The sequence below is a fragment of the Rhinatrema bivittatum genome, chromosome 14, assembly GCF_901001135.1.
Source record: "Rhinatrema bivittatum chromosome 14, aRhiBiv1.1, whole genome shotgun sequence".
NCBI lineage: Eukaryota > Metazoa > Chordata > Amphibia > Gymnophiona > Rhinatrematidae > Rhinatrema > Rhinatrema bivittatum.
Window position 1 is genome coordinate 53,389,355 of NC_042628.1, and position 19,521 is coordinate 53,408,875.

At 49.2% G+C, this 19,521-nt stretch overlaps 1 protein-coding gene across 1 annotated transcript in view; it reads left to right on the forward strand.

Annotated features, from left to right (window-relative positions):
• The window catches only part of GRIK5 (glutamate ionotropic receptor kainate type subunit 5), a 248,979-nt gene that overhangs the window by 184,036 nt on the left and 45,422 nt on the right, over positions 1 to 19,521 (forward strand). Inside the window, 4 exon segments of the mRNA XM_029577154.1 lie at positions 230 to 327; positions 4,788 to 4,953; positions 6,811 to 6,989; positions 7,232 to 7,285. Coding sequence (XP_029433014.1) covers positions 230 to 327; positions 4,788 to 4,953; positions 6,811 to 6,989; positions 7,232 to 7,285 — 497 coding nt within the window.

Genomic DNA, 19,521 nt, shown 5'->3' on the forward strand with positions numbered 1-19,521 from the left:
TTCTTTATATTTTTAAGTTGTCTGTCCATATCAGGTTCCAGGTTGCATACAATCAGATTTATAACACTTTATCTCCCCTTGCCTCAGTTCTAATCCCTGCCTTTGCCACAGACTCTGTGTGTGTGAGACTCTCTCTGTGCCTCAATTCTAATCTCAGTGCTGCCACTGACTCTCCGAGTGACCCTGTTGGTACAGTGCCACCTCTGATACAGCTCTCCTTCCTTCACAGTGTGCCAGATCCTGCCCAAAGGTGTGGTCTCAGTGCTCGGTCCTTCTACCAGCCCTGCGTCTGCCTCCAGTGTCAGCCACATCTGTGGGGAGAAAGAGGTAAGAGCGGGACATCCCCTGACCAACATTCCTCTGAAGGGGGGAAGATGCTGAAAGAGTGAGAAAGAGACTCACATATACAGAGACCCGCACACAGACACACGCAAACAAACACAGACAGATAGACATAGACACACATCACCACATAGACAGAGAGAGAGAGAGACACACACATACACAAACACATAGCTAGATACAGACACATCAACTCACATCGCAACATAGACACAGAGAGAGAGACACACACATACCATATATACACAAACACACAAGGCTAGACACAGACACATCAACTCACATCGCCACATAGAGAGAGAGAGACACACACACACACCATATATACACAAACACATAGCTAGATACAGACACATCAACACACATCGACTTTTAGACTCAGAGAGAGAGACACAAACACACACAGCTAGACACAGTCACATCAACTCACATCGCCACATAGACAGAGAGAGAGACACACACACACCATATATACACAAACACACACAGCTAGACACAGTCACATCAACTCACATCGCCACATAGACAGAGAGAGAGACACACACACACCATATATACACAAACACACACAGCTAGACACAGACACATCAACACACATCGCAACATAGACAGAGAGAGAGACACACACACATACCATATATACACAAACACACACAGCTGGACACAGACACATCAACACACATCGCCACATAGACAGAGAGAGAGAGAGACACACACACCATATATACACAAACACACACAGCTAGACACAGACACATCAACACACATTGCCTTTTAGACTCAGAGAGAGAGACACACATACACAAACACACACAGCTAGACACAGACACATCAACACACATCACAACATAGACAGAGAGACACACACACACCACATATACACAATACACACAGCTAGGCACAGACACATCAACACACATCGCAACAGAGAGAGAGAGACACACAAACACAGCTAGACACAGTCACATCAATGCACATCGCCTTATAGACACAGAGAGAGATACACAGGGAGTTCCATATTCAATGGGTCAGTGAGCAGAAAAGTTATCCAGGAAAGTGTAGATGGATATCATTATCTAACATTACCTGTGTAATTTTAGGGCGGTGATGTCCCTGGCACTACCCGGATACCCCAGAACACTTCCTGGCCTGCCTTGTTTTATCCGGCTAAATTTTACCCAGATAAAAGTTTGTCAGTGAGAGGGATAGGAAACGTAAAACTTGGGGTTTGTCTGAGTAACAAGAAAAGTGACCTGGACAAACCCTTTAGAGTATCAGCCTCACAGTTTTTCCAATGAAGAAAGGTGAATTGGGGCATGCCCCTGGAATCTGGAGTGGGGTCTGTGCTGTTTAACATATTCATTAATGAGATGATCAAATCTGCAGATCACACAAAATTATTCAAAGTTGCTAAAAATGAACAGATTATGAAAAGTTGCAGGAGGACTTTGTTAGACTGGGGAATTGGGCATCTAAATGGCAGATGAAACTTAATGTGGAGCTGTGCAAAGTGATGCATGGAGAGAAAAATAATCCCAGTTATAGGTGCTCAGTGCTGGGTTCAGTATTAGGAGTCCCCCACCCAGGAAACGGCTCTTGGGATCATTGTGAACAATATGTTAAACTCCTCACCTCAGTGTGCAGCAGCAGTCAAAAAAGCAAATAGGCTGTTAGGAATTATTTGGAAGGGAATGGGGAAGAAAATGGAGAATAACAAATGCTTCTCTGTCCACCCATGCTGCAACCTCATCTTGAGTTTTTTATGCAGTTCTGGTTGCCCCATCTCAAAAAAAGATATAGCATAACTCGAAAAGGTGCAGAGAAGAGTGACAAAAATGATAAAAGGGATGGAACTGCTGCCTTATGAGGAAAGAATAGATTAGGTCTCCTCAGATAAGAAAAAAACATCTGAGAGCAGATATGATAGAGGTCAATATAATCTTGAGTGCAGCAGATAGTACTAGGACTAGGGGGGTCCCTCCATGAAACCACACAGATAGCAGATTTAAAACAAATTGGAGAAAGTATCTTTTCACTCTGCGGTAGATTTTCAGAGCCCTGCTCGCCTAAATCCGCCCAAAACCGGGCGGATTTAGGCGAGCAGGGCCCTGCGCGCCGGGAAGCCTATTTTACATAGGCCTCCCGGCGCGCGCAGAGCCCCGGGACTCGCGTAAGTCCCGGGGTTCTCGGAGGGGGGCGTGTCGGGGGGCGGGCCCGGTCGTCGCGGCGTTCCGGGGGCGTGTCGGCAGCGTTTTGGGGGCGGGTACGGGGCGTGGCTACGGCCCGGGGGCGTGGCCGCGCCCTCCGTACCCGCCCCCAGGTCGCGGCCCGGCGCGCAGCAGGCCCGCTGGCGCGCGGGGATTTACGTCTCCCTCCGGGAGGCGTAAATCCCCCGACAAAGGTAAGGGGGGGTGTAGACAGGGCCGGGCGGGTGGGTTAGGTAGGGGAAGGGAGGGGAAGGTGAGGGGAGGGCAAAGGAAAGTTCCCTCCAAGGCCGCTCCGATTTCGGAGCGGCCTTGGAGGGAACGGGGGGAGGCAGCGCGGCTCGGCGCGCGCAGGCTATACAAAATCGATAGCCTTGCGCGCGCCGATCCAGGATTTTAGTAGATACGCGCGACTACGCGCGTATCTACTAAAATCCAGCGTACTTTTGTTTGCGCCTGGAGCGCAAACAAAAGTAGGCTGTTCGCGCTCGTCTGAAAATCTACCCCTCTATGCACAATCCAGCTGGGGAATTTCTTACTGGAGGATGTGGTCAAGGCATCTAGCATAGCAGGGTTTAAAAGGGATTTGGTTAAGTTCCTGGAGGAAAGGTCCATAAACTACTATTAGCCAGGTAGACTTGGGAAAGCACTGCTTCTCCCTGCAGAGAGCAACAAGGAAGGGATCTACTCTCTGGGATCATGACGGGTGCTTGTGACCCAGACTGGCAACTATTGGAGACAGGATGCTGGGCTCGATGGGTCTTTTGTCTGAACCAGCACGGCACTTCTTATGTTCTTGGGTTCAGATACAGATAGACACATGGAAACAGTGTAAACACTATAACATCATGCCCCTGACAGAACTGCAAAGAATAAAGATGTGGTCACATGGGACATTCCCATTCCAGTGGTAAATGAGAAAAATTCAAGAAGAGTATCGCTAATAAATTATCGCTAATAATAAATAAATAATCCTATTATTTAATTGTTTTTTGACCCTGTTCCATGGCTCCAAGTTATTCTTTCCTTGTTAAATGTAAAAGCATTCTTACATGCTAGTTAATGTTATTCTGTAAACCGAAGTGATATGTAATTTTCTACATGAATTTCGGTATATAAAAGTGTTAAATAAATAAATAAATAAATAATACAAGCACCAGTACCAAGTGACTATTCTTTGTAACATATGGAGAGAGAGGAGATCCTCAAGTACCAAAAGATGCAATCGGATACCAAGAAGATGTGGCAGAAAGATAGAGAAATGGTCCCAAATATATCAGACACCATGTTCTGATTAAAAATCCTCCAGACGCACCTTGATCTGCTGCCGGTACCTATTACATCCTATAAACTCTACAAGGAGGCTTTCTTTGGCACAATGCAAGTATTAAGGCAAGCACTCGCACTAAATCTGAGAGATTGAGATTGTACCCAATACACCCCCGATTTAAGAGCAAGGTTCATTCCAGTCTTGGTATGTGAAAAGGAAAGCCATTTGGAGACACTCCCCCGAGAAAGACACAGAGACACACGGATGGACAGATGAAGGGACATGCACAAGCACGCAGTTCTTAGGGCTGGCCTTCTCCAATACATTCAAATTCATCTCATGCATATTCATTATGGAAATCCTGAATAGCAGACTGGCTGTGGGGATCTCAGGACAAGTCTGGGCAGTCTTTAGTGTGATCCAGATAACTCTGAGGCTCCAGGTTAGAAGCTACAGCAGGGCCAGGCCTCTGAATTTTTCCATATAATAACTTGTGGAAATGAAAGGTAAAAATCCAGGAGCAGTTCTTCTGAGCTCTCTGACCTGGAGCTGAATGAGATGGGCTGAGAGTAGAGGGGGAGACAGGAATCTGAGGTCCTTCTTTGCTGTGGCATTTGGTGATTTATAGGTACAGGAATGACAATGGGGGGAAGGAGGATGAACGGCTCCTGCCCACCTCCATTCCATGAGGGGACACAGAGCCCCTACATTGTTAGACAGAGGGTCGTCAACAATGTGAATTAGGATAGGGTAGAGAAGAGCTGCTCCCATCAGAGATCCTAGAAGAAGCCACCAGCCCACATGCTTTTCAGCAGGAGGAGAGCCTTCTTGAGTTGGCAGGGCTCAGCTCCTCACTTGCCTCCCCTAAGCAAGTATTTCTCTCTCTCTCTCTATGCTTGCTGCTCGCTCATCCTCTCTTTATCGTTCTCACAAAATCTAAATCTCTCTTTCCTCCTCCTGCTACTACCCAGATCCCTCATGTGAAGGTGGGCCCAGAGGAGACCCCCAAGCTCCAATACCTGAGGTTTGCATCGGTCAGTCTGTATCCAAGTAATGAGGACATAAGTATGGCTGTGGGACGGATCCTGAAATCCTTCAACTACCCATCGACAAGCCTCATCTGTGCCAAGGCTGAGTGTAAGGGCCCAGGGGTTTTCTCGTTTTAGCTTCCATCACCCAGGTCCTCTGTGGGCACTCTAGACACCACCGTCTGACAAAGTACTGGACCAGAAAGAGAACTGTGAGAGTGAGACCCACAGCCAGCACTCCTCCACCATTCCCTACAGCACCCTCCACAATCTGCGCTCCTCCACCATTCCCTACAGCACCCTCCACAGTCTGCGCTCCTCCACTATTCCCTACAGCACCCTCCACAGTCTGCGCTCCTCCACTATTCCCTACAGCACCCTCCATACCCAGTGCTCCTCCACCATTCCCTACATCACCCTCCACAGCCTGCGCTCCTTCACCATTCCTACAGCACCCTCCACAGCCTGCGCTCCTTCACCATTCCTATAGCACCCTCCACAGCCTGCGCTCCTTCACCATTCCCTACAGCACCCTCCACAGCCTGCGCTCCTTCGCCATTCCCTACACCACCCTCCACAGCCTGCGTTCCTTCACCATTCCCTACAGCACCCTCCACAGCCTGCGCTCCTTCACCATTCCTACAGCACCCTCCACAGCCTGCGTTCCTTCACCATTCCCTACAGCACCCTCCACAGCCTGCGCTCCTTCGCCATTCCCTACACCACCCTCCACAGCTTGCGCTCCTCTGCTAATCCCTATAGCACCCTCCACAGCTTGCGCTCCTCTGCTAATCCCTATAGCACCCTCCACAGCTTGCGCTCCTCTGCTAATCCCTATAGCACCCTCCACAGCTTGCACTCCTCTGCTAATCCCTATAGCACCCTCCGCAGCCTGCGCTCCTTCACCATTCCTACAGCACCCTCCACAGCTTGCGCTCCTCTGCTAATCCCTATAGCACCCTCCACAGCTTGCGCTCCTCTGCTAATCCCTATAGCACCCTCCGCAGCCTGCGCTCCTTTGCCAATCCCTTCAGAACCCTTCACAGCCTGAACTCCTCCTCCACTATTCCCGACAGATCCCCTCATATCCAGCACTCTTCCACCGCTCCCTATGGATCTCCCCAGAACCAGTGTTCTTCCATTCCCTACAGTTCCCTTAGCTCTTGTGTTCCTTCTCTGTTTCTTGTATCCTTCATTCCTTCCCGTGTGCTCATTTCTCTTCCTTAGGGTGTTTGGAGTGAGAACTAAATGCAGCCTAGTAGCAGAATCCTTCAGCAGTCTGTGTGTGTGAGTGGGTTGTTTCTCCCTCTGGACTAGGTTACTTGTCACCACTACTGTTTCCTTTCTGTCACTCCTGGGGTGCTTTGGCAGTGTAAGTTTGTCTGGAGTTTTCTGTCAGATATTAAAAGCTGACCCTGTCATGCTTTCATCCTTTTGCTGTCCCCCATGTCCTAGCTATGGTACACAACAGACGGACCTGAGGTGTGTCTGCTCTCTATTGCCCAACCCAGTCACCTCTGAATGTGTGTGTGTGCATATCTGTGTCGTTGTCTGTATCTAAATATGTCTATGTATGTTTCTGTGTCTACACATGTGTATATCTGTCTGTTGTATCTGTACATCTGTCTGTGCATGTGTATATGTGTACATGAAAGTGTCTGTCCGTGCATTTTTCTGTTTCTGTGTGTGTGTGTGTATCTGTGTTTGTTTACATGTGTAAATATCTGTATTTCTGTGTATTGTGTTTGTGTACTTAAGTGTGTGCATACACATGCTGTCACATCTGGCAGTGATTGGGAAAAGAGACTGCAGATTCTGTGGGGCTCTAGGGGCAGGAGGAGGATCACAGCCTTCATCTTTGTACCTGAGGCACTGCAACCATGTAACAAGAATGGTGCTCAGCACCTTTATGTCACCATTAGAATCTGCATGAATTCACAGTCACTTCCCTCCTCTCACATTACAGGCCTTCTGCGGCTGGAGGAGTTGATCCGCCAGTTCCTCATCTCAAAGGAGACACTGTCCATTCGCATGCTGGACGATACCAATGACCCCACGCCCCTCCTGAAAGAGATTCGAGATGACAAGATCTCCACTGTCATCATTGATGCCAACGCCTCTGTATCTCACATCATCTTGAAGAAGGTGAGGCACAGGGGGCACTGCTCTTGCTACCCTAGCCCCACTGATGGGGTGGGAGGGGAAGGGGTGGACACTGCTGTGAGGAAGTTCACGCTGCTGTGAGGAAGCAGTGTCTGTGTTCGGATCTCTCTGCTAGTGACATTACAAAAGTGAGGGAGGTATAGGCATCATTGCTCTCTGACAGTGCCACCAGGTGGCTGCCTGGGGTATTGCTCTAAGATTAATTTTCCCTTCTCTTCCTTCAGGCTTCCGAGCTGGGGATGACATCAGCACATTACAAGTACATCCTCACAACCATGGTAAGAGGCTCCCAAGCGCTGCATTGCACCGCATGTGGGTTGTGATGGTGTGTACGTGTCCCTGTGTGTATACACATGCATGCACACCTTTGCTTATGCCTGCTAGTTTTTTCCTCACTCTCCTCTGCTGCTGATTCAGAGGCTGCTGCGTTGTGGAATTAATCCACATCCCACTGAACAGACCACAACCAATCTGAAGCTCTGGCAAGGATGGGAAGGTCTTATCGGGGGCAGTTTGGGTGGGTGAGGGGACATTATTCTGTTCCTTGTTGACAAGAAAGAGTTATTTCTGAGCTTGGAGGTTGGGAGAGGCTTTAATTATTGATATAGATGAGCCTCTGGAGATGGAATGGCTTTTCTTAAGAGCTGCAGCCACTTTGCGAGGGTGCCACAGAGAACATTTATCATAGCAGTGCTGGGGGAGGGTGATTAAGGTCTTCCCCGCCCTCACGCTGCAACCAAGAATCCAGGACTCCAGATGCTAGGGAAGGGAAGGAGTGGAGAGGATTTCATTTGCATGTGGGAAATGGACAGATGTGTCTTTCAGTTAAGGATGCAAATATACAGATATATATGTAGGACAATATGCAAATCGGAATCAATTTGTGTTCTCTGGAATGAGATCAAATAAAAGGGAGGTGAATCCTCCATGTACTCCCTTGAAAATTTACTATTACCCCCCCAATGCAGAGAACTGTGTTGGCTCACCTTGTATTTTCTTAGCACTGGAAACTCCTAGTTTGAGGTGGAGTAAATTTTCCAGGTTAATGTTAGTTTATGGGCAGAAGCTGGAGTTCTGATGCCGGGATTTTATACACAGATAACATGGAGGTAGATATTTAAAATAAAAAACAGCTTGGTAAATTAGCCGAATTAACTTACCTCGGATATTGTTGCGTAGAGTGGTGGACCCCTGGACTGAGACGAGGTTGGTGCCACCTATAGGAGAGGAGCTCCTATAGGTCCTCATCGCCAGGAGGTGGATACAGGGGGTGGAGACCCAACCGGACCTTCACCTATACCAGCCCTTGTTTCTCGCAGGTTGAGCCCTTGGGTGCCGGGGCCAGGAGGACTTAGAAGCGGGTCACCGGACGAAGACGATCTTGAAGGCAGAAGGTGGAAATGAGGTCGGACGTTCCAGAGGTTGGGGCGGGCAGCTAGCAGGAGAGATGGTGAGCAGGCAAGTGGTCAGACAACGCAAAATCCAGGGATGAGTCTAGAACCAGAAGAGCAAGCCGAGGGGACGAGGAGCTGGAGTTGGAACAAGAGGGCACGGAGCAGGACCAGGAACACATGGAGCAGGAACAGGAACACTGAGTAGGAACAGGATCAGGAACAAGCAGATCAACCAGCAGAGAGCAGAACGGGATCTGTTGCCAAGGCAAGGGGGAAATGGCAAGGCAGGGTATATATACCTGCCTTGCCCGACCTCCTCTTTGCGGGCCGTGGGGACCTCCCCATTGCTGGCCCTTTAAATAGAGGTAGGGTTGCATGCATGCACACTAGGGGAACTCGGCAGTATTGTTGTCGGGCGCGGTGTGATTGGAGGCCGGCTGCAGCGGCAGGAACCGGTAATAGGGGCCGGCAAAGGACGTGGCAGGCGCGCGTCCTCGGCCCCCTAAGGTGAGGAGACCTGGCCGTGCGGGCCCACAGCCAGGGCGCCTAACAATATCCCCTCCTCTACGCCCCCTCCTGGAAGGTCTGGGTTTCTCAGGATGTGTTGGAGCAATGTTTTATCTAAAATGTTTTATCTAAAATGTTGGAGGCAGGCTTCCACGTATTCTCGTCAGGACCAAAACCCTCCCAAGAGATTAGATATTCCCATCTTTTGTGGTGACGCCATATGTCCAGTACATCCTTCACTTAATATGTTTTATCCTCCTCAGAGGCAAGATCCTGGGGTTCAGGGAGGTTGTGTTGCGGCCATGATAAATCCAGAGGTTTAACGAGAGACACATGGAAGGTGTTGTGAATCTTTAGGGATGATGGTAATCACAAACGGCCCGAGCCGTTGAGTGATTGAGAAAGGTCAGATGTAGCGGGGTGCTAGCCTCATTGAAGTTACCTGGAGGCAGATGTGGTGCGTGCTGAGCCATACTCTGTCCCCTGAGTTAAAAAGGGGTGCTGGACGTTGTGCTTGTTGGCTGTTTCTTCTGTCGCCATCCGGAGGTTTTCCTGTGTACGATTCCATAGGACGCAAAGTTCCTGGGCGGTGAGCTGAGCTGCCAGAGAAGGCACCGAGAGGGGTGTAGGAAGTGGTGGTGCAGGTTGTCTCCTGTAGTCGATCAGAAATGGCGAGGTGCCAGTAGCTGAGTTGGTATGTGAATTGTGGGAGAACTTGGCCCAGGCAAGAAGGGTGGATCAATCATCCTGCCGGTCATTCATGAATGAGCGAAGAAAGGTTTCAAAGTTCGAGTAGTACATACAGCTTGGCCATTGCCTTGAGGATGGTAGGCCGTGGTGAAGTCAAGTTGAATGCTGAACTTCCTGCACAGAGATCACCAGACCTTGGCAGTGAACTGAACTCTGCAGTCAGAGGCGATGTGCTGTGGGAGTCCATGGAGGCAGAAGATATGTTGAATGAAGAGTTTGGCCAGTTCAGGGGCTGAGGGAAGTCTAGGAAGTGCGGTGAAGTGGGCCATCTTCGAGAATCTGTCAACGACGACCCAGATGACCCGGTGGTCATTAGAAAGGGGCAGGTCCACCACAAAGTCTGTAGACAAGTGGGTCCATGGTTCCTGAGGAGCTGGTAGCGGTTGGAGAAGGCCCCAGGGACAACCTGCTGGAGTTTTTTGCTGGGCACAGATTGGGCAGGAGTCCACATAAATTTTGATAACCCTTCCTACATGGGGTCACCAGCAGTACTGTTGTAATAAATTTAGTGTGCGGGCTCTCCCTGGGTGTCCGGCAATGAGGGAATCATGAGCCCATCTTAGGACCCTCTGTCTGAGCCAAAGGGGGACCACGGTCTTCCCTGGTGGGATGGGCTGAGTTGCAGCTAGAAGCATCCTCGCTGGATCAATGATATAAGTTGGTGCCTCGGGTTTATCCTCTGTGTCATATGCTCTAGAGAGAGGGTCAGCCCGGATATTTTTAGAGGCTGGTCTGTAGCAGAGGATGAAATTAAAGTGGCTGAAGAGTAAGGACCAGCATGCCTGGCGGGGGTTCAGCCGTTGGGCATGGCGGAGATACTCAAGTTTCTTATGATCCGTGTACACGGTAGTGGGGTGTTGTGCACCCTCCAACCACTGCTACTACTCCTCAAAAGCCATCTTGATGGCAAGTAATTCTTTGTCCCCTATACCGTAATTTCTCGGCCGGGATAAACCTCCGTGAGAAGTAGGAGCATGGTAATAAGGCTTAGCACCGTTCCCATGGCTGTGGAGGAGGCATCTACATCCACGATGAATGGGTGAGAGGGGTCCAAGTGTCAGAGGCAGGTGTCTTGAAGGAAGGCTTGTTTTAGTGTACTGAAGGCTATAACAGCCTTAGGTGGCCATTGCTTGGGGTTGGCCCCCTTTCTAGTGAGGACTGTAAGGGGTGCCACAATTTGGGAGTAGTGTGGAATAAAATGTCTGTAAAAGTTGGCGAACAGCAAGAAGGGCTGCAAGACCCGGAGCCCTGAAGGTTGTGGCCAATTCTGGATTAGGTGATCTTCTCAGGGTCCATACGGAACCCAGTGCTGGAGATGACATACCCCAAGAAGGGAAGAGATTCCCACTCAAATAGGCATTTTTCTAGCTTGGCATATAGCTTGTGAGTCCGTAAACGCTGGAGAACTCGCTTGACCTCCTGCCGGTGGGAATGTAAGTCCTTGGAGAAAATGAGGACATTGTCAAGGTATATTATGAAGCTAGTATATAGTAGGTCACGAAACACTTCATTCATTAAGTGCTGAAAGACTGCAGGAGTGTTGCAGAGGCCGAAGGGCATCACTAAACACTCATAGTGTCCGTCCCTGGTATTGAAGGCAGTCTTCCATTTGTCACCTGGTTTGATACATACTAAGTTGTACACCCCCTGAATATCCAACTTTGTGAATACCTTGGCCCCTTGTAGCCGATCCAGTAGCTCTGGAATGAGTGGTAGTGGATATCAGTCCCTCCTAGTGATGGCATTCAAACCCAGGTAGTCTATACAGGGCTGGCATGACCCGTCCTTCTTGGCCACGAAGAAGAAGCTGGCCCCAGCTGGAGAGGTGGAGGGCCCAATAAAGCCCCTTTCCAGGTTCTCCCGAATGTATTCAGACATGGCCTTGGTCTTGGGGCGTGACAAGGGGTATACTCACCCCCGGGGGGACGTGGTTCCTGGGAGCAAGTCTATGGTGCAGTCAAAGGGACGGTGTTCGGGAAGGGTCTCTGCCCTCTCCTTGGAGAACACATCCGTGTACTCTGTGTACTGAGGAGGTAATGCCAGCGGGGCGGTCACCACGGTAAGGCCAGTACGCTGCACCTTGTGAAGACAAGTGGCATGGCAGCGAGGACCCCAGGAGGCGAGCTGCAGAGTCTTCCAGTTGATGTAGGGGGAGTGCCATTGTAACCATGGCAGTCCCAGAACTACTGGATGTATCGCCCTCTTGAGAACAAAAAAGGAGAGCTCCTCTTCATGAAGGATGCTAGTACACAGCCATATTGGGGCGGTGAACTAGGTTATCCGACTGGGCAATAGTTCCCCATGGATGGAGGAGATTATTAGTGGTGGAGCCCTGGCAAAGTGGGCAGGGCTAGCTGCCCGACCAAATCTGTCAGGATGAAATTGCTGCTGGCGCCGGAGTCAATCAGCACCAGGATGGTGAAGGTACCATGGGAGAGGATAATGGTCATGGGCACCGTGCATTGGGGAGTAGAGTTGGCAAACCCCAGTGTCATCTCCTCATTGACACCCAGGCTTGAGAGTTTCCTGGCCTTTCCAGGCACTGTGCCAGCATGTGCCCCTTTCCTGCACAGTAGAAGCAGAGGCCCAAGGTGCATCTCCGCTGCTTCTCTTCCGGTGAGAGGTGGCTCTGGCCAAGCTGCATGGGCTCTTCAAGGTGAGTATGGATGGACTCTCCCGGAGTCTTGGGCATCATGGGCCGAGAGAAAGATGGTGCCAGGGCCACAGGCCTGCAGGGTGGCTTGACCTCGTGGAGGCGTTGCTGGAGGCATCGGTCTATCCAACCCAAGAGGTTGATGAGGGCTTCCAAGTCATCCGGGAGTTCCTGGGTGACCAGTTCGTCCTTGATCCTTGACGATAATCCTTCAAGAAAAATACTCCTAAAGCTATCCTCCCGCCAGCCTAGTTCAGAAGCCAGGGTGCGGAACTCAACCGCATATTCTGCCAAGGTTCTGGAGTCCTGGTGAAGGTGGAGTAGGTCCGACACAGCGGTGGTTTGTCGGCTTGGTTCATCAAAGACCTGCTTGAACACGCATACAAAGCGCTGCAGATCCTGTAGCACCAGATCTCCCCACTCCCACAAGGGAGAAGCCCAGGCTAGGGCCTTGCCATCCAAAAGTGAGAGAATTAACGTCGTTTTGATGGTGTCACTGGTGAACTGGGCAGGTTGCAGAGAAAAATGCATAAAGCAGTGGTTTAGGAAACCATGACACTGCCGGGGGTCCCCGAGATAGTGAGGCGGGGCTGGAAGGTAAAGAACCACGGTCAAGGTAGAAGGAGTTGGCACTACCAGAGCACTGATGGCAGTGGAGGACGGTGCATTTAAACGAGAGGCCAGGTACTCAACCGTGGCCGTTAGCATGTCTGTTGCTGCTGCTGTAACCTCTGGGCTAGGCCGGGGATGGCATGCAAGCCAGACAGTTCTACCGGGTCCCATCAAAAAATGCTACTTAGCCGGATAAATCATAACCAGCTAAGTTAGATCTGCTGTATAAGTCTCAGTATCGGCACATTGCCCATCCACTGGATATCCAGCTATGTGGCGACTGCTGAATGTAGCCAGATGTTCAGCAGCTGCCACTTTGCTGAATAAGTCACTACTTATCCAGCTAAGTAGCGCTGAATAGTGGGCTCTGTCTGCTCTATGTTCCTAAATTATGATTTTATGATAAATTATGATAGTTTTAATGCTCATCTTATTACATCAGCGTCTGACTGAGGACTTGATTATTTGGGTTTGACATCATAATCATATAATGGTGTCATTGTATCTATACATATGTATGACATATCATAAACCTGATACAGTGAGCGTGAAGGAATAGAAATGTTGCCAGAGGATGTGGTTAGTGCAGTTAGTATAGCTGTGTTTAAAAAAGGATTGGATAAGTTCTTGGAGGAGAAGTCCATTACCTGCTATTAATTAAGTTGACTTAGAAAATAGCCACTGCTATTACTAGCAACAGTATCATGAAATATACTTAGTTTTTGGGTACTTGCCAGGTTCTTATGGCCTGGATTGGCCACTGTTGGAAACAGGATGCTGGGTTTGATGGACCTTTGGTCTGACCCAGCATGGCATGTTCTTATGTTCTTATGCCAGGGGATGGTCTTCATCCCCTGCAAATGTGATAGTGAGATAGAAGGGGTAGAAATGCCTGGAGATGGTCTTTATTCCTTGCAGCCTACGATACAGTGAGATAGAAGGGATAGAAATGCCCGGGGATGATCTTTATTCCCTGCAGCCTGTGATACAGTGAGATAAAAGAGAGAGAAATTCCTGGGGATGATCTTTATTCCCTGCAGCCTGTGATACAGTGAGATAGAAGGGAATGCCTGGGGATGAGGAAGTGACGTCACCTGGGGAAATGGCAACCTAAGCCCAGACCTTCTAACCCATTCTTAGCAATCTTGTGCCATCAAAGTATTTCGGCCAGGCAGTGTTAGCGAAAATATCGAAAGGCAATTGAGGATTATCATCCGGATGTTGCAGAAGAAAACACAACCCAATTTGAAACACTTCTCCTTCATCAATCAGGAAGTGATCAGAACAGTGGGAATAGAGGAGGAAATGGAGGATGGCAGCATGGTTGACGAGAAAGGCCGCGATCCCCATTATGCAGGCAGCAGCGGGGAAATTAGCAGTGTGCCGAGCTGAGACAAATTCAAACCGTGGTTGGAGTAGGTTAGTCAAAATATGGCTGAGATTAAAACTGAATTCAGAGCCATGTTAGCAGAACTGAGAGGAGATGTCTCCGATCTGGGCAGGAGGGCAGATTGGATGAACAGGCCGCAGATTTGAATGTGCATCATTAGGATCTGGCTGGCTTTTCAGGAGTGGCAATGGAGCTGGAGTTAAAGTTAGAGGACCTAGAGAACAGATCTAGGTGGGTTAATCTTTGCTTCTGAGGGATCCAAGAGCCGGCAGAATTTGCAGACTGTACACAGCATTTGTACAATGATATTGGACACAGATGAAACGGTAACAGACATGCCCTCTATAAAGCTGGAAAGAGCCCAAGGAGCTTTTGGAGTGCAACGTGGGATCCTTCTATGAGATATAGTGGCTTGCTTCCAGAATTTTACCCTTAAAGAGAAAGTAGCCCAACAGGCCACAAAAATGGGGCAAATAAATTGGAGAGACTAGAAAGTGGAAGTATTTCAGGATTCACTGATTACAATAAGGAAATGTCGGGAGTTTAAAAGTATGACAGCAGACTTGAAACGTGAAGATATTAAATTTCGCTGGTTGTTTCCTTGGCTTGTACTTTTTCATTCAAGGTAAAACAGCTAGAGTGAAAATGGTGGCTTGCAGCTGCAATTTTCCTGCGAGAGGCAGGCGTGACTGTTTCTTTGGGAGACGTTGCGGATGGCAATTTGACTGCTTTGAAGAGGAGGGAGGAACAATCTAAATGTTAAAGAGTTCCAGGGGCTGGTAGCAGACTGCACAGGCACCCGGGAGATCCCTGGTCACCTGGAACGGCGAGTGTGAGATGAAGAGAAGGGGAAGTTTGTTTGGTTTTATTATGGTTCTGGTTCTACGTAACCGCTCCTGCAGTTTTTCATGTTGGTTGCAGGGAGCAGCCGGGGCTTCATGTAAGCCTGGTACTGGATCCCTGATGGCTGATAGATGTGATGTGAAATGGGGGCCGATATAAAATCTGGGAGGCTTGGAGAGGGTCTGATTGGCAAATAAAATCTGCAGATAAGGGGTACATAGAGTAAGGGATTGGGGTGCTGGATAGCTGGGAGTCAGTCCTCAAGATAGGGGGAGTAAACCCTGGGAGGTGGTGGTACACAGGGGAGATGGGGAAGAGGGGAGGGGGAATTGGAAGGAAGCTTCAGGACGTGGGAGAGGTGTGTGGGTTTCAGAAGGATGAGTGTGTGTGCATTATGGTCTGGGGAGTGTGGAAGTGGGGACGTGCTGGGGAGGGGGCGGAGATGGATTAAAACTGAGGTCCTTGGATGTTAAGGGATTTAATTCACCTCATAAGAGGAAGTTACTGTTGAAGAGGCTGAGCACCTACTGGCAAATGTAATTTTTTGTCAGGACACTCATCTGAGAGCCAGGAATGAGAGACTGCTGATTTCTAGAGCATTCCCAACTCAATACTTTACACCTTCTGGTAAGATAAGTATGGGGTGTGTGAATTTTATTCACAAAACACCTGATAGTAGATGTTAAAGCAGTAATAAGGGACACAGAAAGGAGGTTTTTGATACTGGAAGTGATTATTCAAGGGGAATTATTCACATTGGTACATGTTTATGTGCCTAACATCTCTCAGGGGGGGGGGGGTTTCTTAATTTCTCTAATACTCTTATGGGTTTGGTAATGGGGGGGGGGGGGGTGTAGTTGCGCCTCAAAGACACAGAGAAATGGACTGATGGAGCTAATTACCTCCTGGAACTTGTTACATGCGTAGAGATTGAGGAATCTGACACTAGATTTCACCTTTTACTCAAAACCACATATATTCTACTCCAGGATAGATTTTATCCTGCTAGATAAAATCTTAGTGGGAGCAGGGATAGGCAATATAACCTGGAGCAGGGATAGGCAATATAACCTGGTTGGATCATGTGCCAGTGTGGGTAGAGCTAAAGGTAGGGCAGGAGCAGGTGGGGGCAGAAATATTGGATGCTAAATGAGAATTTGTTATCTGATAAAAGGTTTAATGAAGAACTGATGAAGGGCAACCAAAATGATAAAGGGAATGGAATGGCTTTCCTATGAGGAAAGGCTAAAGAGATTAGGGCTGTTCAGCTTGGAGAAAAGATGACTGAGGGGGATATGATAGAGGTCTATAAATTCTTGAGAGGTCTAGAATGGGTACATTTGAATCGGTTATTTACTCTTTCAGATAATAGAAGGACTAGGGAGCACTCCATGAAGTTAGAAAATAGCACATTTAAAACAAATCGGAGAAAATTCTTTTTCTGTTGCACTAGCGGATGGCCTTGAGAGGCCTTCGCAATCTGTTGCGCTCCAGTGGCTGGGAGCGCTGGGGGTGAGATGTGTGCCCCTTGCAGTAAGACGGACCTCGTCTAGGGTTGGAGCTGACCTGCATGCCTGGATGAGGCCAACCACGCAAGGTTGGTCTCTGAGTGATCCTCCAACTACTCCCAGCCCTTTCGGACCTGCTGCAGGGAGCAGCACAGGCGGCAGGCTGGACAAGGGATGAGGGCGGACAATGGCTGAAGCTTGAAGGCTGAGACGAAGGCTTCAGGACTCAGGAGAAGAACACAAGGCATCAACATCCAGAAAGGCGAGCAGATGGAAGCTCCGGTCATAGAAGGCATCTGAGACTAGAGTACGTGGAGTCTCAAGGCAACAGAAATGTCCGAGGCAAGGATGACTCTTACGGACCTTGGGAAATCCAGACGAGATGAAAAGGACTTGGTAGACTTAGACGAAGACAAGTGGGCACTGTTCCTCAGGGCGCCCTACACAGCCCTCTACTCAGGGCGGACCCAATGGGCTGGTCACGGACCACCCTGTCCTCTACGCGCCCTACACAGCCTAAGAAGGCTTGTTACAGACCACGCGGGAGCGGGGCAGGCTCAGGAAAGAAATCCAACTGACAGAGGCTCCAATGACCGGAAACAGGAACCGGACAGAACGGATTTACCCTCGGGGTGGCCATCTGGAGGACTCGGGGAGCTGGAACATTGCAGGAATAGACATCAGGAAGATCAGGTACATAAGGACCTCTAGCCATCGAGGACGTCAGGCCTTCTGGAACATCAGGAGGGCAGAGACGGAGGATGTCAGGAACATCAGGATGGCAGAGACAGAGGACGTCAGGCTCAGGAAAGGAATCCAACTGGCAGAGGCTCCAGTGACCGGAAACAGGAACCGACAGAACGGATTTACCTTCGGGGTGGCCATCTGGAGGACTCGGGGAGCTGGAACATAGCAGGAACAGACATCAGGAAGATCAGGTATATAGGGACCTCTAGCCATTGAGGACTTCAGACCTTCTGGAACATCAGGAGGGCAGAGACGGAGGACGTTAGGAACATCAGGAGGGCAGAGACGGAGGACGTCAGGAACATCAGGACATCAGAGACCGGGATCAGGAACAGCAGAGACGAAATGAAGAGGGATCCCTTGGAATACTGGAACACCAAGCAAGAGCAGGAACATTGAGTCCAAGGGGAAGGAGTAGCTCCTCAGACGACTGGCTCATTGCGAGGCAAAACTGACTGGAAGTTGAAGTCCTTTTATAGGGCTGAAGGCAGGCAGCTCCCTGGGAGGAGTTTGGATGGGCCACACCTAGCTGGCCCTGTAACTGAGGAGAAGTGCTGCGGGCCGGCCCCTAGAGAGAAGGGCGTAGCCCAAACCAGGAAGTCCATGCAGACCCAAGCAAGCCTCAGGCAGGCCCCAAGGACATCGAAGGCCTCCCAGGCCCTGGAGCAAATCCTGGATAGTTTGTAGGCGAGACCCCGGCTAAGGAGCGGCCTCCAGGAAAGAGGTGAGAGGCCTTCTGTAGCACAGCGACAGGAGGATTCATAACATTTTCACTCAGCCCACAATTAAGCTTTGGAATTTGTTGCCAGAGGATGTGGCTAGGGAAGTTAGTGTAGCTGGGTTTAAAAAAGGTTTGTATAAGTTCTTGGAGGAGACGTCCATTAACTGCTATTAATCAAGTTGACTTAAGGAATAGCGACTGCTATTACTGGCATTAGTAGCATGGAATCTACTTAATGTTTAGATACTTGCCAGGTACTTGTAACCTGGATTGGCCACTGTTGGAAACAGGATGCTGGGCTTGATGGACCCTTGGTCTGACTCAGGATGGCAACTTCTTATGTTATGTTCTTAGGATATTCAAGAGTATTTGAATAATAATGAAAATGGTGAGGTTAATCCAGCAGTGGTGTGGGAGTGTTTGAAGGCAGTAGTCATAGGTAAATTGATTTCTAGGGCATCATAGTTGAAAAAGGAGAGGGAAAAGACATGACTAGAGCTGATGCAGAAGATCGTGAAATTAGAATTGAGGCATAGAAGGAATAAGGAGGCAACCACTATGGCCTTGTAGGAGACGGCACAACAGGAATTAAAGACTCTAGACTTGTCAGGGATAGCTTTTCAAATGGAGAGGGTAAAACAAAAATATTTTGAATTTGGTAATAAGGCAAGGAGATTATTGACCAGGAGCTTGAAGGGGAAAATTATGCAAAATCAAATACTGAACTTACAAACAGATGGAAATTATATTCAGGCAACAACCAACAAGGACTGAATTACATACAGGCCGATACAGTACAGTGCACTCCAACGGAGCGCACTGTTGACCTGCCCTTGGACGCGCGTTTTCCCTTACCCCTTATTCAGTAAGGGGCGGAAAACACGCGTCCAACCCACGGAACCTAATAGAGCCCTCAACATGCAAATGGATGTTGATGGCCCTATTAGTCATTCACGCGCGATACAGAAAGTAAAATGTGCAGCCAAGCCACACATTTAACTTTAAGAAATTAGTGCTTACCCAAAGGTAGACACTAGTTTCTGCCGGCACCAGAAAAATGCACAGAAAAGCAGTAAAAACTGCTTTTCTGTGCACCCTCCAACTTAATATCATGGCGATATTAAGTTGGAGGTCCCGAAGGGTAAAAAAAGTAAAAAAAAAAAATTTAAAATGGGCTGGCGGCTGTCGGGTCGAAAACCGGACGCTCAATTTTGCCGGCGTCCGGTTTCCGAGTCCGTGGCTGTCAGCGGGCTCGAGAACCGACGCCGGCAAAATTGAGCGTCAGCTGTCAAACACGCTGACAGCCGCCGCTCCGGGCTAAAAGGAGGCGCTAGGGACGCACTAGTGTCCCTAGCGCCTCCTTTTGCCCGTTTCTACCGCCGGGTCTCA